The sequence below is a fragment of the Leuresthes tenuis genome, unplaced genomic scaffold (genome assembly GCF_036924035.1).
Source record: "Leuresthes tenuis unplaced genomic scaffold, fLeuTen1.0.hap1 SCAF_13, whole genome shotgun sequence".
Lineage (NCBI taxonomy): Eukaryota > Metazoa > Chordata > Actinopteri > Atheriniformes > Atherinopsidae > Leuresthes > Leuresthes tenuis.
The window spans coordinates 22,131,747-22,150,683 of NW_027325367.1; the positions used below are offsets into that span (position 1 = coordinate 22,131,747).

Below are 18,937 nucleotides of genomic sequence, written 5' to 3' on the forward strand. Positions count from 1 at the left end.
TGAATGAACATTTTTGTCTCTCATCAAATAACGCACTCAATTAGGCTCACATTTTACGCAGAGCAGTTCATAAAATTAAAAACTGGCCTTGACTCCACATTTATATGCATAATGATGTCCTACCATGTAATCAGACCTGGAGGGTGCACTGAGAACTCAAATAGGAGTTAGAAAGGTATGTTGAGGCTGTTGCCAGAATTTTCATCTTGGTATTAGCTTTATGTTGAACACATAACCGGCTTCAAAGGAGAGTAAATATATGTATATAGATATATCTATATAAATACATATATACACGTTTGGTCTATCAAAAATTTAAGTGACTTCACATCATTCTGGGACTGCATCAGAGCTTAATGCACTTCTTGGGCATCACATATGATTTAAGAGCTCTATTGATAAGTATAAGTATGAACATGACCCAGAGCTAATCTGTCAGCTGCATTTCCTCAGAAACTCTCCCTTTCCCTGTGTGTGAAGTCAATATTGTCCGCTCAATATTTCCAGGAATACTGTCAAGAATTCATGCTTGAAAGGGCTTCTAGGTTGTTGTGCGTGTCTGAAAACTCTAAAATGATGCACAATTTCATAGAAAAAGACAGAAGCAGGAGCAGGAGTCTGACAGTAAATAGAGATGTTTATTCATTTTTGCAAAGAATCTCAGCTCATGCAAGGATACAGCTCTTGTAAACAAAATCACTGGGAAATATGTAATCATTCTGCACAGATTTATTATTTTCTTGATGGCAAACTGGAATGTATATGTGGAAGTTAAGCCTCATTACAGATATCAAATAAAAGAGCCAAAGCCCTAATCACCCCTCTGTCCTGGTTCTGCCACAATGTGATTTCATCTCCCAGCCATGTTGTTTTTACTCAGTGTGTGCTCTAAATAAGTTCAATGGAGTATCAACTTGGTCAAAGCATTCCCAGGCTTAGAACTGTGAAATCAAACCTGAGGAGGATTTAAAAGTAAAGTAACACTTTTAAGACATTCGTGATATACTTAAAAGAACATTAAAATAAAGAAAAAAAAAATACACAAAGATAGAAACAGTAAGCCCTATTTTTGCTTATGGTATACAGTAGGATATAAGACTTGGAAATGAAAACCCTGCTGTGACTCAGGACTTAAATGACCCACAGAAGGGTTTACACCAGGTACTGTACTCTTAGCATCCCAGCGGCACAAAATACTCACATGACACTTTGCTCAGGGTTACTCATCCCTTGCTACATCAGCTCCACTTGTGGCAGGCTCCACATTTCTGTGGCCCTGAACCTCGCTATCAGTCATAAGAATCCAGTTACGCAAGTGTGAAAGGAGCAGTTAGCAGCAGTTCTGTGCTGCTTAAAAAGCCTGAAGCTGAGAATTATATCTTAAAGCCCATGTGTGATTACAGGATTTTAACTGTGGACATCAACAAATGTTCTTTTTTCCTTTTTATTTTATTTTTTATTTTTCCTTTTTTAAATCAGTATCGGCTTTAAAATTCAGTAGGTTAATAAACATACTGAAATTCAATGGGTTAGCCTGCTAATATATGCTGAATAGCAATGAGCATTAAATACAGCTAAAAATGCTTTGGCAGCCAAATGGTGCTGGAGGAACAGAATAGTAACCTATCAACAGCTGGATGCTGCTTGTTCCCAGCACTTTCACTTTCAACCAGATGTTGGTGTACTGGAGCATCAAAGTTGGGTGTGGTTACCTGGCTTTGTACAGGCAAAGGTAGAGTTTCAGTGACAATTCTTATCAAGCCCCTATGATATGAAACTGGATGCATCAATATGTTTGTCTTTTGTAATGAATCACCTAAACAGCAATATCTTGATTAAAAGTGACAAAAATATTTATTTTATGTGTTAATGGTACTTTTGAGCAAGTCCTATGCTGGTGAGCAACAAAAGCCCTTGACGACTCAGTATGACGACTCACGGGCATCGGCTGAGTTTGCATCCAATGAAATGCATTTTCGTAGTGAGCTTTCTGGGAGGTGGACGTCCTCCTTAATTTTTTTTCAAATGGATGTCAGATGTTTCAAGGTTTTTTTGATGGTTTCTTTGGTTGTTAAAAAAAGAAAAGGGGGGGGGGGCTCTCACAATGGAACTTAACAGAAACACACACATATTTGTGGAATGAAAGTTTGTGTGGCCCAAGTTGAAGAGGGTAATTTTCCACACACACTCAAAATCTGTCTGCATACTGTACATTCTGTACCCAGTATGATAGATGTGCATTCTTATACCCAAATGTACTTGGAGACCAGCGTACTGCTTCATCTCTGCACAAGATTAAGTGTGTAACTCCAGTCTGGTGAGGGGTTACTTCCACGTTATCACCCGTATATCATAAGAATGCAATGCCTATTAAAAAATGTCCACATGTTGTGCCAATGAATTTATTGGGGGTTGTGGTATGCCAGTAAATACGTGAAAGCACAGATAGTGAGTAGGATTTGTCATCAGATCATTACCAATGTCTGTACAGAGTTTTCATGGCCAGCTGTTACAGGTCAACCCCAACACATTAATCTCACTGTGGTGCAAAAAGTGAGCTTGACAATCAGTAGGAACCATTCTGCATTAAAACCTATAATCCATCAGAAATTTATCAAAAATCTTCAAGTAGTGGTGCAATCTGACCAGCTGGATCTCAGCTGTGGGCACTACGCTCCAAAGACACAAGAGCACAAAAGCCATCAACACAAGCTACAGGATATAATAAACAAGTCTGTGTTATAATAAGATAGTGTGTTTCATTGTGGCTGCTACTCTGTGTGCTTCCACTTAGCTCAACTTGTGTACTTGGAATGTGGGAGGAGATGTAAGACGAGTAGACAGATGCGCTCACATAAAATGGACAGACAGCTGATGACTGCTGCGCAGGCTCATGCAAAACATATTATCCAGCCAAAAGATAAGGCTCCTCTCCGATCATATGATTCACTTTGAAACAAAGATGGACATAAGGAAGGAGATGAAGACGTGGCATGGACAGCGACAAGGATGAGGAGGACAGGGACCAAATTGAAAAGAGGAAAACTGCAAACTCCCCTGTTTCTCTTTAAATGTTTTTTTTGCATGTTTGTGTCATATATTATAACTCTGACAAAACTTCTGAGAACATTCCCAGTGAGATAGTGACAAAAATAGAAGAGACCAGCATAGAAAAAGGCCCTCTATATAGTATCTGACTAGGCATGTCAGTAGATTTAAAAATATAAATGTACAATATCATGCTGCAAATATTCCAGATCCCATTACAAACACTTAGTTTGTTTTTAAACAGGCACAGTAGTGTTACCCTGGACAGGAATGCGAGAAAACATAAAAAGACAACAAAACATTAAAGCACAGTGCTGCAACCCCCAGGTGGCACATTTCCAACAGACACCATGCTAGATAGAAATTATTTCCAATTAATCCCAAGATGTTAACTCAAATCAAACATTTTACACAGTCGAACTTTTAAAATCAACTATTTGTGCATCATAAAAAAATATGACAAAGAAAGTTAGGCAACGAAAACAAGCACCCCCTGCTTTACAAAAAGTCAGTAGTACTGAGAGCGCACCCCATCCTGAAGAGTTCGGGGAACGCTGGAGTGAAGGGCAATAAGCAGGAGGGACAGAGGTGTCCAGCGCAGCAGTTTGAAGTAAGGCCTCAGTTTTTTTTGTTGGCAAAATCAAAATCAAAAACGGAAACATATATATCTGAAACTTAATTACACCTAGCTTGAAATTAAATGATATGTGCAAAAGGTAAATCTTACAAATATGGGAAAAGTTTGTTTTTGTAGATCACTGGAAAAGGTTTGTACTCCAGGTGGTTCATGAGATTCTCCACCTTCTTTCCATTCACTCAACTATTGGTCTGGTGCCGCCCTCCCGAGCTCCGGTTGGTTGACAGGCCAGCAGGTGACCTCGAGGCTTGCTGTTGATTGCACTGCAGGCTTCACGTCGAGTGGATGGTCTTCTTTAGCTTCTCCACCTCCAGCTGCAAGGTACAGCAACACACCACACACTCAGCATGGAGGGCACACTGATACATATGCTCAATAAAAAAGTTCCTTTTTTTTTTTTTTTTTTTTGATGAATTGAAAAACTGTTTAGTTCCAAACAATTCAAATTCAACATTTTGGGTCTTCTGTAACACTGAAAAAGCAGAACAAGTGTGGTCATCCTGCATTTGTGGAGCGCACAACGCAGTGATGTCACCGACCTCGCTGTGAAGCACTGTGGTGGACCAGGTTTTTTTTTTTTTTTTTTTTTTTTTTTTTTTTAAAAAAAGGAAAATGAAGTCACTGGTAGTGATGACTTTCACTAAGAAAATAAGAATAGATCTTTAGAATAGCATAATAATCCTCAAATATGGATATACTACCATATACAAATAAAGAAGTGATGACCCCCCACAGTAGACCAGAAAATGGGAGTGAAGAAATATTAGTGGAATGTTTCTTTAACTGACTGCAGAGTGGCTGAGACTTCCTCACAATTAAACACAGACAAATGCTATTCAGTTAACTAGAAACCACTGAGACACCACGCTCACATGGAAAATACTCCAGGAATTAGAACCTCGACTTAATTTACATTGTCAAATCTAAGCCAGGACAACATGATCTTTAAAAAGATCAAAAGTAGGAATTACAGAAAACCAAAAAATGGTCCCTGAAGGTCTTTAATGTGCAACACTATTTGTACACGTCAACATCTGACAACTTTTAGCACGTGACTTGTATAATGTCTCCTCTGGCTTTGGGGGCACTTTTTGAAGTGAAAAATTAACTCTGACAGCGTCAGGGCCATGCTGACCTGAAGGAATTTAACTAATTGATGGAAATTTTAGTGAAAGATTAAAAAAGATAAAAATATTACCAAGCTGGAAGGGTTGAATCAAAACCTTTTCAAAAGCTGAATACGGGACATCAAGGCCTTTGTCAGGCGATATGCATGACTTTTACATTAATGCTCCTTAGGGGCAGATATATGTTTGCATTCTATTCTTGCATTCAAACACGCAATCTGGTCGTGTTTATATATCTGGGACATTCACTTTAGTGCTTTGTATCATAATGGCAAATGCACAACGTTACAAAAGCAGAATCTTCATCTGTGTTATTTATCAGAAGTTGAAATGTAAGTTATAACTTTATCGTTATTTCTGTCTCACAGATGAAGCCTCGGTTTAACCCCTCAAAATGTTCTCTGCCATCTGGCAATACATGGCCCTGTAACATATACAATGTGCATTCTGTTGCACATGTATTGATTTAACATGTATGCCACATCCAAATCTTTCCAAAATGTATCAGAAAAAGCTAAATTTATTACAAATAAACTAGAATTTTTTCCTCGATAGCGATACGAAACGTGGTCAATATACTTTGATAGATTACATTCGTCCATCTTTTGACAGACAATACGAATAGCCAATGACAAAAAGAGTTGCGCCGTGCTGAACCAATCACGTGACTCGAATAGAACCATGCCAGCAGCTTTTCATGGCATGTTTGTGTTGCTGCAGCCGTATAATAAAAGAAAATGAGTGGTCTTTTTTTTCATAGTTTGGCTGGTTCTGCGACTTATAGTTCGGTGCGACATATATATATATATATATATATATAGAATTTAACATGTTTTTAAATGTAAACGGTACAACGTACTGCCAGAAGAGGCTTGTACTGCCAGGAGTTACGTTTCCACGCCCTGGTACTTGCCAAGGAAATTAATATAAATGTCTTTGCAGACGGGCCTTCTTGCTGATACCGCTTCATGCAACGCAACAGCCTCTCTATCAGAGTTCAGACAACGGTGTGTCAGAAACTGCCTGCCGACTTCCAAGCCCACGTAGACAGTTTCCGTGAATTCATTGAAAAGCAGGTAACTGAACACAACGTGTCACTGGATCATATTATCAACATGGACTAAGTCTGTTCTTGGTCTTGGATTTTGTGAAATAAATTTCACGGTGCAACTTTATATGTTTTTTTTTTCCTCTTCATGACGCATTTATCGACTGATGCGATTTATAGTCCGGAAAATACGGTAATCTTTTTCATCACCTAAAGCAGTGTCACCTGTTTAGGCATGGAGCAAACCTTTTTTGATTAACTGACTTGTCAGATATCGGATTTTACTTAAAAAAAAAAAAAAAAACCTGTTCAATATTTATCTGAAACAGTTGTATAGTGTTACATGTCATGTTCAACTATGACAGAAAATAAATATTTATTAAAAAATTAACCTTGTGATATCTTCAAATCTCAATTAAGAGTGACAGGGAACATTTAAAATTCACAAAATTGCAATTTGTTTCATATCGTGATATATATCGATATTGACTGATACAACAACAACAACAAAAAAAATCTCTTTGAAATGCTTGGATACTGACCAGTAAAGTCAAGCTTACGCCTTTAAAGTAGTTCTGGCCATAGTAGCTATACTACGACTGACCTTAAACACCCTTAGAAAAGCTGATGAAGGCTCTGTGCTGAAATCTGTAAATCTAACATCCACAGTTGTGTGAGATGAATAAATAGGTGTAATTTGAGTGTTTATGTCCTAAAAAAAAGAAAAAAAGATGATATGTGCTTCCTTTTTAGTATATGTTGTTATAGGTTTAGTGATGTTTCTTTTTTTCTTTGCTGGATTTTGGGGGCTGCCTACGGATTTCATTGTTGTAGCAAAATCTTAAAATCGTTTTTGTTATTCTTACCAAAGGTGACCTGAGTCTGTCAATAAGGTATAATAATAAAAAAAGGCTAAACATCCATGCACTCCATCTAAATATGCCGTTCAGGCAAAAAGTGCACTCCAGAAACAGGTCTCTCCAGAGTATGACATGTGACAAATTAACCTCAGATTCATGAATCTCATATCTTTTCTCTGGGTGTACTGAAAAAAAAATGGTAGATGCTGAAGATTATACATCAAAGATGGAAGAAGTAAGCTGCAAGATGTCTTTATTCCTGCAACGCTCTGCTGGGTAAAAAGATATGATGAACACTTACAGATGCACCATTCATGTCATGTCATGCCAGATATGCTCAAGGATCTGCTGCATAAAATTGTTCAGTTACTACCACACACACTATAAGCCTCAATCAACAGACGTCCGACTAAAGCTTAAGATGTTTATCCACATCGAATATTCTTTTTTAAAACACGTTTCTTTGGATGTTTTTTTCTATCCCTTTCAAAGCACACGTGGACGTTTTAGCCAACTGCATTGGATTTACTGAGAGATGATTTGTGTGTATGGACTTTGTATGCTTTGGGTTCTTTGTGGGGGATTCTTTCCGACTGTGATGTGATTTATATCTGTGACATGCTGGAAGAAGCTGTGCACTGTTGTGTCCACCACTATTCCGTTAGAAAAATCAGTCCACATATGGCTCGTCAGCAGCACAGGCAGACTGTCAAGGGACTGCTGAGGTGAGCATGGCGGCAGTGATGAGTTAGAATGCCTTAGGTATAAAAGGATTAAGAATTACCACAGCACTGTCCTGATTTTTTTATTTTTTATTTTTTTTAACCAAGACCCACCATGAGGTTGCTCACCCTCTACTTAATGGGAAATTCAATTTATTAATCAGATCATTTTGGCCTCTAGACAGATTTAAAATTCCACTTTATACTTACTGATTTTACTCACTGAAGGAACAGTGCATAACAATTGCTGACATCTAGCAGTCACGTTGGCGATAACAACAACCTTAATGGTCCATTCACTCATTATCTAGCAACAAATTGCATCTATATCAGTTGTCTAAATGACCTGCTGAGGAGATAACAAGCAACTTGCTTCATTGCAAAGATTATTCTTTAGTGAATTTCAATTGAGAAAAGCCACATAGCCACACATTTGGTTCACTTCTTTATGTTTTTGCCTTCTTTAATCTGATTCATACAACAGTGTCTGTTCTTGAATTTGGTAATAGCTAACCTCCAGTTCACAAAATCTCACAAAACAGTTTTGTGAGAAGTTTTTTTCTTCTTCTTCGTCATCGTCATCCTCTTAACAATACTCTTCTTCTGCATGCATTTTATAACAGACATGGTGTAAGATAGTGATGCAAATATGAACGTTAAACCATTTAGCAGGGCAGCAGAAATTAATATAAAAGGTTTGGACTGAGGTAGAACCATAACAATTAATGATACGATACTTTGGTGTCCAGTGATGCCTCTTTGAGCCAAAGATCAGCTGGTTCTGACCCAAAAGTCATTTGATTTTGACCAGCAAAAACAATTAGTGGAAAGACACCCAAACAAACCCAAAAGACTGAATTTTCTGGAGGGCAATCAGAAATTGGTGGCGTATTAATTCAAGCTCCAACATACATGTTCATGCCTCATAAATAGCTGCTTCTCACCAGTCTTGAGAGTTTTTCTTTTAAGCATCATAAATCTGAAGCCAAAGCTGAGATATTAGTTTTTTGAGTAGTCAGGAAAAAAGGAAGGCCTCCTCTGTTAATCATGTCATAGGAGTGAGAACTTCAACAACAGTAACCAGTACATGCAACCAGTTGCAATTTGTTTTGTGATTTAAATTTATATGTAAATGTAATTAGGGACAGTGCAGGAGAAACTAATTAAAAAATTGAATCAAATTTTAAACTTAATCAGTATCTGCTACCAGAATGCAACCAAGGCCAAAATACAAACTGATATTCAAAAAAAAATTGCCTCAGGGCCACAAGTGCTAAACAATCAAGTGCTTCAAGCAATAAGTTAAAATGAGAGTAAACAAGATAATGCCAGCGTTAATTTGATCCTGAATATATTGTTGAACATGCAGAAAGCAGCCTCCATGTTTAATATGTACAAGTTCTGTTCGTAGTGCTTAACGAAGGGCAATTACCAAAAGCTGAGAAAAGATAGGGAAGGCAAGTGTGACCATTAGCTCTGATACCTAATGTTTTGATAGAGTCAGTTCACACGTAGGTATGGATAAAAACCTAGTTTCTTTGTTAAAACATCCTGCCCAAAGTGTCTTTGTAGTTTCCTATTGCTGCAGAGCTTGGTGAACTGACTGCTAAAAGTAACTACTTTAAGGATTTGTATGTTGAACACACAAGTGTGCAGTTCAAGTGTGAACAAAAAGTATCAATATTTGTTTAAACTAATGAAGTAATGAATGCAGACAGCTCAGCATGCGTTTCTTAATCAATGCTACCTGCAGAGTCACACGCTTTAGTCGCTCTTCATCCAGCTCTCCTCGCAGCTCTGCTATCTCTTTCCTGAAGACAAACAAACACATACACGCACCCATCACCATATGACTACAATCTTCCAACTCATGATATAAATACAGTGTGGTGTTGAAGAGTGAAAACACTTATCAGGAAAGCTTCTGACAAGTGCTTATTTGGATATAAACAATTCAACTTCTCAGACACTTCACTATATTTTCAAAGTCAACTGTTCAGGAGAGTATTCCAAACACTAAGACTAAGCTTTACACTTAAATCTGTCAGAATTATAATTCGCATAATAACTAGAACTTATCATTTACAATGACATGGTATAGTATCAATAACCAACAAAGGGAAGATAAGAGATAGTAAAATTAGGAAATAAAAAGGGACAGGAAGAAGAACATAATACAGAACTTAGCACAGTCTGTCTGAATTAGTAAAAGCTATACTGAGCACTTGATGCTTCATTATTTCAACACCTTTCATTCAACTGTTGTGCAACTGCCAACCCAAAAGTAAAGCTGGTATTTAAGAAATATATATTTGCTACAGTCAATCCATGTATATCTGCAAGGTATTTTCATCTCTGTCCCCCAAACTTTTCATTGAAACTTTACTCTCATGCACATGCAGTTTAATTACATTTGCTGGGCTTTGAGCAGCTCCACAGACAGTAGCAGGTCTTTCATCTGGTTTCTGAGCTCATCCAGCTGGGAGCTCGACTCTTCGGGCTCCAACCGGGCTCGGCTGCTCTGTGAGGCGCCGATATCGGAGTTGTGGGCAACTACGGGGCTTGGCTTGGTCTCGGTGGGCCTGTGGAGCGATGGTGACTGGGATAAGGTGTTTGTGGAGGGCTGTAAAGATTAAACAGAGGTAAAAAGTAAGACAAACTGACATGTTTTCCAAATGTGTGAAAATCAACTTCTAAAGATTGTGGGTTCACACAACTGGTGACAGAAGACCGTAGCAAGTATGAGTCATTTAATTTCCATACACAGGTATTCAGTTAGTCACAATCAATGTATGGCACACTGTGCAGGGTGTTGTCAACCGGAAAGTAAACACTTCCACTAAGACATAAATGTGTCAAGATGAAGTTCATATGAATGCAATAGGTACTTGTCCACTAGTTAGAAATAAAATGAAGGATTACTTTGGTTTTTGCATCACTAAATCCTCAATGTGCATTTGGTACAGCACCCCTATGGCATGCCTTCTTATTTAGCCGTCAGAGTGTTATTGAGTACCTGCTCATGTTTATCACGTCATGGACTAATGCTTATCAGTAATTCTCTGCAAATCATTTAAGACCACCATCACAGCCAATCTGCACTTTCAAGCAAACAATTTTTACATCAGATGCAAAATTTGTGTGTGCATGTGTATCCCCCTGAGACTGGATGTGCAAGTCCCCTTTAAGTCTGACATTACGAGTGTGTTCTATACCCTTTTTAAGGCAAAAATGTACAAACGTTAAAGCATGTTTTCAAGACAATTTGTTATAAACCTTCAGGATATACAAAACTTTCTAACACTACATTTAGCTGTTGTCTCTTTTTAGATGCCACTTTGGATCTTTTTTTAATAACCCCTAATCCCTTTCTGCCACGCATACACCCAGTAATTCTAAGTGTGTCACATTTTTTCTTGCTATCCTGAGTCTATAAGGCCAGCTCAGCAAATTCTAAGGTAGCATGTAAAAGTTTAGAACAGTGGTAAAATGCATTCCTATAAATAATGAACTAAGTGAAAGAAGACCCAATTTCCAAAGGGCATAAAGTATCTTATTACTGAGACTTGAACATATTATTGGGATTAAAGGAACTGCACTAGGCTGGTTTAAGTCATTTATCTGTTTGTTCTTGTAAATGAAGAATCTTCCTCACACACCAGAGTAAGTCATGGAGTTCCGCAGGGTTCTGTGCTTGGACCAATTCTTTTTACTTTGTACATGCTTCCATTAGATAACATTATTAGACAGCATGGCATAAATTTCCATTGCTATGCTGACGATACTCAGCTGTACTTATCTATGAAACCAGATGAAACCAACAGGTTGGTCAGACTACAAGCATGTCTTAAAGACATAAAGACCTGGATGACTCAGAACTTTCTGCTTCAGTTTTGTCAGACCTGATTCAGACAAAACGTCTTTATCTTTGGACCTCAGCGCTTCAGGGAGAAACTGTTTAAGTATACAATTACTCTAGATGGTATTTCCTTGGCTTCTAGTACTACAGTAAGGAACCTTGAAGTTATATTCAAGGATCTGTCCTTTGAGTCACATATAAAACAGGTTTCTCAGACTGCCTCCTTTCACCTTCGTAATATTGCCAAAATCAGGAACATCCTGTCTCAGAGTGACGCAAAAAAATAGTCCATGTATTTACTACTACCAGATGGGACCACTGTAATTCTTTATCATTGGGCTGTCCCACAAATTCTCTGAGAAGCCTCCAGCTGATTCAAAATGCTGCAGCCAGAGTTCTGATGAGGTCTAACAGGAAAGATCATATTTCTCCAGTTTTAGCTTCTCTTCATTGGCTCCCTATTAAATTCAGAATAGAATTTAAGATTCTTCTCCTCACATATAAAGCTCTTAATGACCGAGCTCCATCATATCTTAAAGATCTCAAACTTTCCTTTTTGATGAGGCTTATAGTTAGGGATGGCTCAGGTGATCCCGAAAAACATCCCATAGTTAAGCTGCTATAGGCCTATAACTTAACTTCACAGTCGCCTCAAGCATGCTTAGGATGGGAGTTTCAGTGCAATCTGTTGATTGAAATTGTTATCGAATAGGCTTTGTATTAATGAATTGGATAATTATTTGACCTAATTAATTGGATGATATGATGATTGGATACAATGACTTGCACTCCAATTGGCTTGAATTGGACTATATTATTGAAGTGCCTTGAGATGACATTTGTTGTAATTTGGTGCTATATAAATAAAACTGAATTGAAAGTTAAATCTTGTTGCAGTAAAAACACAACCTTGCAGTAAATTGAATAAAATCCCTTGTAAAAACATGTTTTAGTAGGGTTAAGCAAAAACATTTGGGAAGCTTGCTAGGTCAGCTTATAGTAACCCCGCATTAAAAAAGTATAAGCTTATAACATGAATGCCTGACAAGAATTCTTCTGAGAGTGAATATGAATAAAGCTGCATAACATCCCTGGACATGCACTAAAAACATCAGTTAGCTGATGTTATCACTGAGCTATCAGATATCACATCTGGAGGAAATCAGCAAAAATCCAGAGCACACACTGCAAACACCACCAGTCAAACCAAGAAAGCCTGTACTTCTTGAGGTAACTCCAGAGGCTGAACTCCAGAGACACATTCTTGTCAACTTCTACAGAAAAGCTTTACAGAGTATATCAACATGAAACATACCAAACTGACATAAGATGTGACAGGAAGACTTTTCAGCGGGTGAAAAAAGATTTCCTCGAACATAATCTGTATGCTATATATCAATGAGAATTTTGGTAGAATGATAAACTAGCGTATCTCGAGTCTCTTCTTGAGCAAGTTCATTTATGAAGTGCTGGCGTTTGAAGAGTTGTGGAAGCCATTCTCTTAATCATAGTTTTTCCCAGACGCAGCTTCTTATAGTAGCCTCAGGCAACTGATTGTTAAGATAATGTTTTAGGAGTTGGTATTTTAAAAGTTTTGGAATTCGCATCACTTGGCCTTTCCTATGATTACTATGTATCAATTATTGTTCAAATAGTATAGTCAAGGTCTGACACCCTGTCAAAAGTTACAAGCTACATCAGGTTTGTAACGATCGAATAGTTATGGATTGCTGTAATGGGTTACAAAATCCCAGAAGCTTGTTCAGGGCTACATTCTTAGTAGATTTCTGAAAAGCAGAAGCTGTCAGCATTGAGATTTTGCGATGCTTTCTGTCTTTATTTTCCAAATGTTTTGGGCCACTTTCATTGTTTGTGTGTCAACATAGCTTTTTATATTATGATTCCAACCCCTAATTACACTTAAAATGTCATGCAAACCCACACAACTTTCTTTAAAGTGCTTCAATTCTTCCCAGGTGGTTCCAGGTTAAACAAGGAGTTGAATACAATATGATATATATAGATATGAATACAACCTACACTGGCAGACTCACTAATTTCTGCTCTCTGTCTTCTCTTGATAAAAATGTAACAAGGATAACAACCTCATTCAAATAAAACTAACAGGGTGAGGAAAAGGATACTGGGGGTCCGTTTCCTGTAATGTAACCTCTGCCAGTCTGAGCCACCAGGTTATGAGCAGTCCAAGCCTGGCTTTTCTCTGACTGCAAGGTTTGTGAGGGCTGTCTGAAGCTGTGCACCCTCCAGCTGAACAACCACGTGTAATTAGTTTTGGCTGTCCATGACAAATCCAGGCAAGATAGCATCCAAGGCAATTAATGAAATGCTCAAGTGGAAGATGGAGTAGCAGGTGGTGGTCCTCTGTTCCCCTTTCTACATGCTTAGTGCAGTTAAGCTGCACACGGGTGTCTAGAGGGTGCCAATTAACTGACCAATGTGAGGTTGTTTGTACCACTGTGAGCTGCTCTGTTTGAAGACAAGAAGTTGATTTCCAATTGTAGTCGAGTTAAGATTTATTTGGCTTTGTTATTCCATTATATTGTTTTGTTATTCTATTTTTTCCCCCACTGTTAAATCAAACACATTTAAATGCAGCTAAATATTACTGTGATCACTCAATCTTTTTTTATTTTGATCCCGCTTGTTTTCTTTTATATGAATGATGTATTTGCATTTGGGTCGCTTTTGATTTCACGATACTTTTCTCCATCTTTAAGCTTCCCAATAGCTCCAATTCCCAACAGGAAGATATGCTGCTGCAGTTTAAATGACTGTTATAGATGAGTTATTGTTATAGATAGATAAAGATTTGGCAAAACTCTTCAGGGACCGCAATGAATGGATCGACGTGCTGTTTTTGTAGCTTGGAAACCACTTGGCTCAAAGCATCAGCAGGTAATACAGGTGACTTCTCTCAATAAAGTAGTCATGGACAGAAACTTGCAGTCGATAGTTTAACCTTCAGGGTGCAGACATCCCCCTTCTCAGTGAAATGTTGAGGATAACTGTTATTAACAAACACTGTATTCCCTCTTCCTGTACTGTTATCTCTCTGTCTGCAGCTTTTGTCTTCCAATAAAGTCTGAAAGCACGGTCAAGAGGTTGCAGCGGTGGTGGTATGGTACAATATGTCTTAGCTTGCTCTTTTTTTCTGCTTTTCCATTGTAGGTAGTACCATGTAACCGATACAATGCGATTCTTTTTTTGGCACTACCTCAGCTGTGGTTCCAAGTGAGCAGAGCAGATACTATACACTGACGTGGAAGCACTGCAGAGATCTACGATAATTGGTCATCATCATCAGTGAATCATCACCAGTGGGCATAAACAGTGGCTCTACAAAACCTCAGACACACTTCTTTGTTCCATGAAATGTTCCATTGGAATATTGTGTTCATTACAAATGACTACATGAGCATTTGGATTGAAAGATCAATCTTTGAGTGTTACAGAGCTCAGCTCAGGTCTGAGAAGCGGTTGTATATCTCTCCTAAAAGATACCGTATTTTGCGCACTATAAGGCTCATCTGATTATAAAGCGCACCCTCAATTACGGGGTCCATTTCTGTACTTAACCCATACATAAGGCACACCTGATTATAAGGCATACATATTACGTAATGTTCTCTGATTGGTTTATCGCTGCCAGCACACGTAGTGTATGTATTGCGTCCCTGTGTCAGCGGGAAATGGTCAGACGGTCAAGGACAACATCGTCAGTGTTTTTACACTTATCAACTGCATATCGGTCTGCATCACCCATCTCAGGCTGAAGAACAGGCACTCACTGGGACATGGGCAAAAGCATTAATGATGGCACGATTCAGTCGCTATGTACGAGCGCCATACAATCTTTGCCCTGGCTGGGATCCGCCTAACCCTGGATTCACACCGAACGCAAAGTGAGCGAAGGAAGTGGCCAGTTGCCATTCATTTCCAATGTAGGAGAGCGAAGAGGCGTAAAAAGTGAATGTGGTGGTGAGCGGCATGAAGGGAGAGTGGTGAGTGATGCGGATTGGGTTTAATGCCCCGATGAATGCTTGGCGCTCCCCGCGGTAAATTCTGTCTCCGTGACAGATTTTGGAATCCAGTGCACACATAAAGGGCACCAGAATATATAGCCCATGGCCGATTTTTGTGAAAATGTAAGGCTTTTAGGTGTGTCTTATGGTGTGGAAAATACGGTACTCAAACCCTTATGAATTAACAGCATTATAAACGCATTGTGTACAATAACCCCTCTTAACTCCTCAATAGTAAGTTGTTTCAGATGAAAGCATCTGCAAAATTAATGCAATGTAATAAACATACAACACATTAAAAAAAAAAAGTATGGTACCATGTTGAGGAAAAGTACCATTACTGAATCAATATATCACTAAATCCAAAGGAACAACCCTGTAAGTACAACAACATGAGGGATAGCATTCACTTGCATTCTGTAGGCTGTGTTGGACCACAGTTTCTTATAATAACTCTCAGGGTTACTCTAATTCCGTTTTTTTTTTCCACTTCTTAGATTGTGGCATCAGCTCAGCATCGTGAGACAGAAAATAAGTTGCTGCTTCTGTTTAAAAAACCCAACATGATCTGTGTCTACATTCATAGCCCTGACCAAAGCATCCTAAGTGATGCTTCTGAATTGGTGCATACATCCAAGTGTTTTGTTCCCTTCTATGCAGTGCCAGCACACAGCTGAGCCACGACAGCAGACTGACGCATTACTGAATGCTGATTTAACACTTTTTCACTACAATGAAAAGCAGATGTTAATGTATTTAGTGCTTTAACAATAATAATAAAAAAGTTACAGTAAAAAAAACCATCAAAGATAAAACAAATTCAGAAGTATATTAAACCTGCGTTGCACCTACTGGCCAGCAGGGAGAACCCTTCCATCCATTTCCTGTACCCACTTAATCCAATTATAGGGTCTTGCGGGTCCATCACAGGGCCACATAAAGACAAACAAGACACACAACCATCCATGCTCACACTCACTCCTAGGGTTAATTCAGAGTCACCAATTACCTGACATGCATGTTTTTGGATGGTGGGAGGAAGCAATCTCAACACAGAAAGGCACCACGGGGATTCGAACCTAGAACCCTCTTACAGTGAGACGACAGTGCCAACCATTGTAAATGCAAAATGCTCTAAAGGATGTAAAGATTCTCCTAAGATCTAAATAGAAATCTCTTACAACCATTATTTTACACATTTCACTCACAACTTACGAAACAGAGCACGACATCCATTTAATTACTTATATTCCCAGAGCAAAAAATTAATGAATAATAAAATGAATTAAGACAGGGCAATGTTGCGATTGGCAGGCCCATTACTAAGTAGCAATGTATAGTTTCTGGTTTTCTCAATGAGAACCAACTCTTGCGTACAACTTCACAACAAAGACCAAGATGGTGACAGCCAAAATTTTGAACCTGAGCCCTGAAAAGTCAGCCCATGAAAAAAATGGCTGATATATCTTACAGTCTGTCACCAAAAAGATACACAGGAGCCACAATCCTGCTGGCTTAAATTATCTTTAGATGACAGTAGCTTTTGCATTGGGCAAATTTGCATTTCTCAGAACAATTTATATGCACAAAAGATTTTTATAAAACTTAATAAGTAAAAAAATAAATTAAATTAAAATTTAAAATAAAAAAAAAAAATCACCAAAAATGAGTTCTAACTACTAATTTAGTGTGGAATACAATAACACCTTGTCAACAGGAATACACAGCATGAAGTAAACTCCCTATTTTTACAGAAAAAGAATCGATTAATCATTAGTTACATTTGCAGAAAGAGTACATTTCTGTTTGGCAGCTGAATGGTTCAAGGAGCGCACTGCTGTTCCTTTTCAGTCAATCCACAGAGCTGCATGAGAACGAGTATCTGTCAACCATCTCAAAAAAATTTTGAAAAATGAGCCTTCAAACTCACCAAATGGCTAAGTCAAAACTGCAGTTGTAAAGGAAGAATTCACTTGTCAAATGAGCATATGTATTTCAATGTGCAGTCTTATGCAGTAAGGGGGCTGCTGCTGCAGCAAGATGCTCTCGTCTATAGAATATCACTAAATGAATATTAAGCCATTAAAATTGTTCGTCATTTGCAAATATCACAAGACAGATGAAAAGCTTTAAGTTACCTTTCTGGTTTCTGATTGCTTTGGTTTGGGTGCATCCTCTTCATTAACCTTGAATGATTTCTCAACACTCTCTTCCTTGTTGGGCTGCAAGGGAAGAGATTCAGTCACATTTTTCTTTAATGTGATTAGTTAGCAATAAAACAGTGCTCAAGTGCTCATCTTCAGTGGCATTAGGCAGTTAATGCTCCAAAATGATCAGGAAGGCTGACTGATGTCTTTACTTAAGTCACTGCTCTGAGAGATGAGTAGAGGGAGAACAGAGTGAGGTGAGACTGCACTGTGAAAATACCTGTCACTGAGTGGAAGTTTCCCATGTAATCAGGAGGTGGCTGTCAAAGTGAAAACTATTTGTGTTCCACTTAAATGTTCTTAGGCTGTAGCTCAGGAGGAAGAGCAGTTGCCCACCAACTCTGGCTTCCCCGGGCTACATGTCGAAGCGTCCTTGGGTACTGAACCCCACGTTGCCTCCCAGTGTATCCATTGGGGTATGAATGTGTGTATGAATGATTAGAAAAGCACGTAGTTATGTAATATTAAGACGTGCTGTATGAGTGTGTGAGAGGGGTGAATGTGGCATGTAGTGAAGAGCTTTGAGAGGTCAGTTAGACTAGAAAAGCGCTATACAAGTACAAGTCCATTTACCTTACTGTATATGTGCAAATGAGATCAATTTGAGTCAGGCCCTGTAACATAACAATATTTCAAATTTACACTGTAGATGTTTATGTGATGCCTCCATCTAGTCTGGCTGTGATGTATACATCTAAACTCTAAATCCCTTAAAGCCATAGAGGCAATTTCTTGAGTGTAGACAATACCAGGTGCAATACAAGGACTGTGGGTGAAAAGTATTTTTAAAAGCTCATTAGCTTAAGACAATTTGGAGGGCTTTAGACTGCAGTCTCCACCCCCCCCCCACCCATCATATGCACTTACACTCGCTTTAACAAGCTGATTAAATCATTCCCCATTGCCAGTAATAGTTTACCCTGAGTGCTCTGAAGAGTAAAACTGGTCACTACTTCCAAGGGGGCAAGCCAATGACAACATGAAAGGATGTCATTACACTGCATTCCCCAAGCTGAATTAGACAACAGTCTCTAATAATCACAGTTCTCTGCGATTATTTAGCTACTTTATTATTTCAACGGGATTGCATACATCAACCCCACACAGTGGGATAGACAGTGAAGTGCCAGCCGTCCTTACACGGGGTAAAATTGATCAATCTCTTCTCCCGTTGTCTGCAAGTTGTTGCTATGGTTTCTGAGCCTCCATGTGAGAGATTGAGGCCGCTAAATGTGTTTTTCTAGAAATACAAAGTGAACTATATTTGTAGTCCAAAATACAGAATCCTTCTTCATCTGTGCCACTGGCCTGCTTCAGTGCTGCTTCAAAAGACAAGTCACAAGATTGCCAATTAACAATTGACTGTTGTTAATTGGCAATTTTCCA

At 38.5% G+C, this 18,937-nt stretch overlaps 1 protein-coding gene across 2 annotated transcripts in view; it reads right to left on the reverse strand.

Annotated features, from left to right (window-relative positions):
- Positions 1-619: 619 nt before the first annotated feature.
- Positions 620-18,937, reverse strand: part of cd2ap (CD2-associated protein) — a 70,410-nt gene continuing 52,092 nt past the window's right edge. For both annotated transcript variants that reach the window (XM_072362669.1, XM_072362670.1), the window contains 4 exons: positions 17,483-17,566; positions 9,854-10,065; positions 9,190-9,253; positions 620-3,999 (listed from right to left, as the gene is read on the reverse strand). In XM_072362669.1, the coding sequence (XP_072218770.1) occupies positions 3,958-3,999; positions 9,190-9,253; positions 9,854-10,065; positions 17,483-17,566 (402 nt within the window). In that variant the 3' untranslated portion in view covers positions 620-3,957. The remainder of the gene's footprint in view (positions 4,000-9,189; positions 9,254-9,853; positions 10,066-17,482; positions 17,567-18,937) is intronic.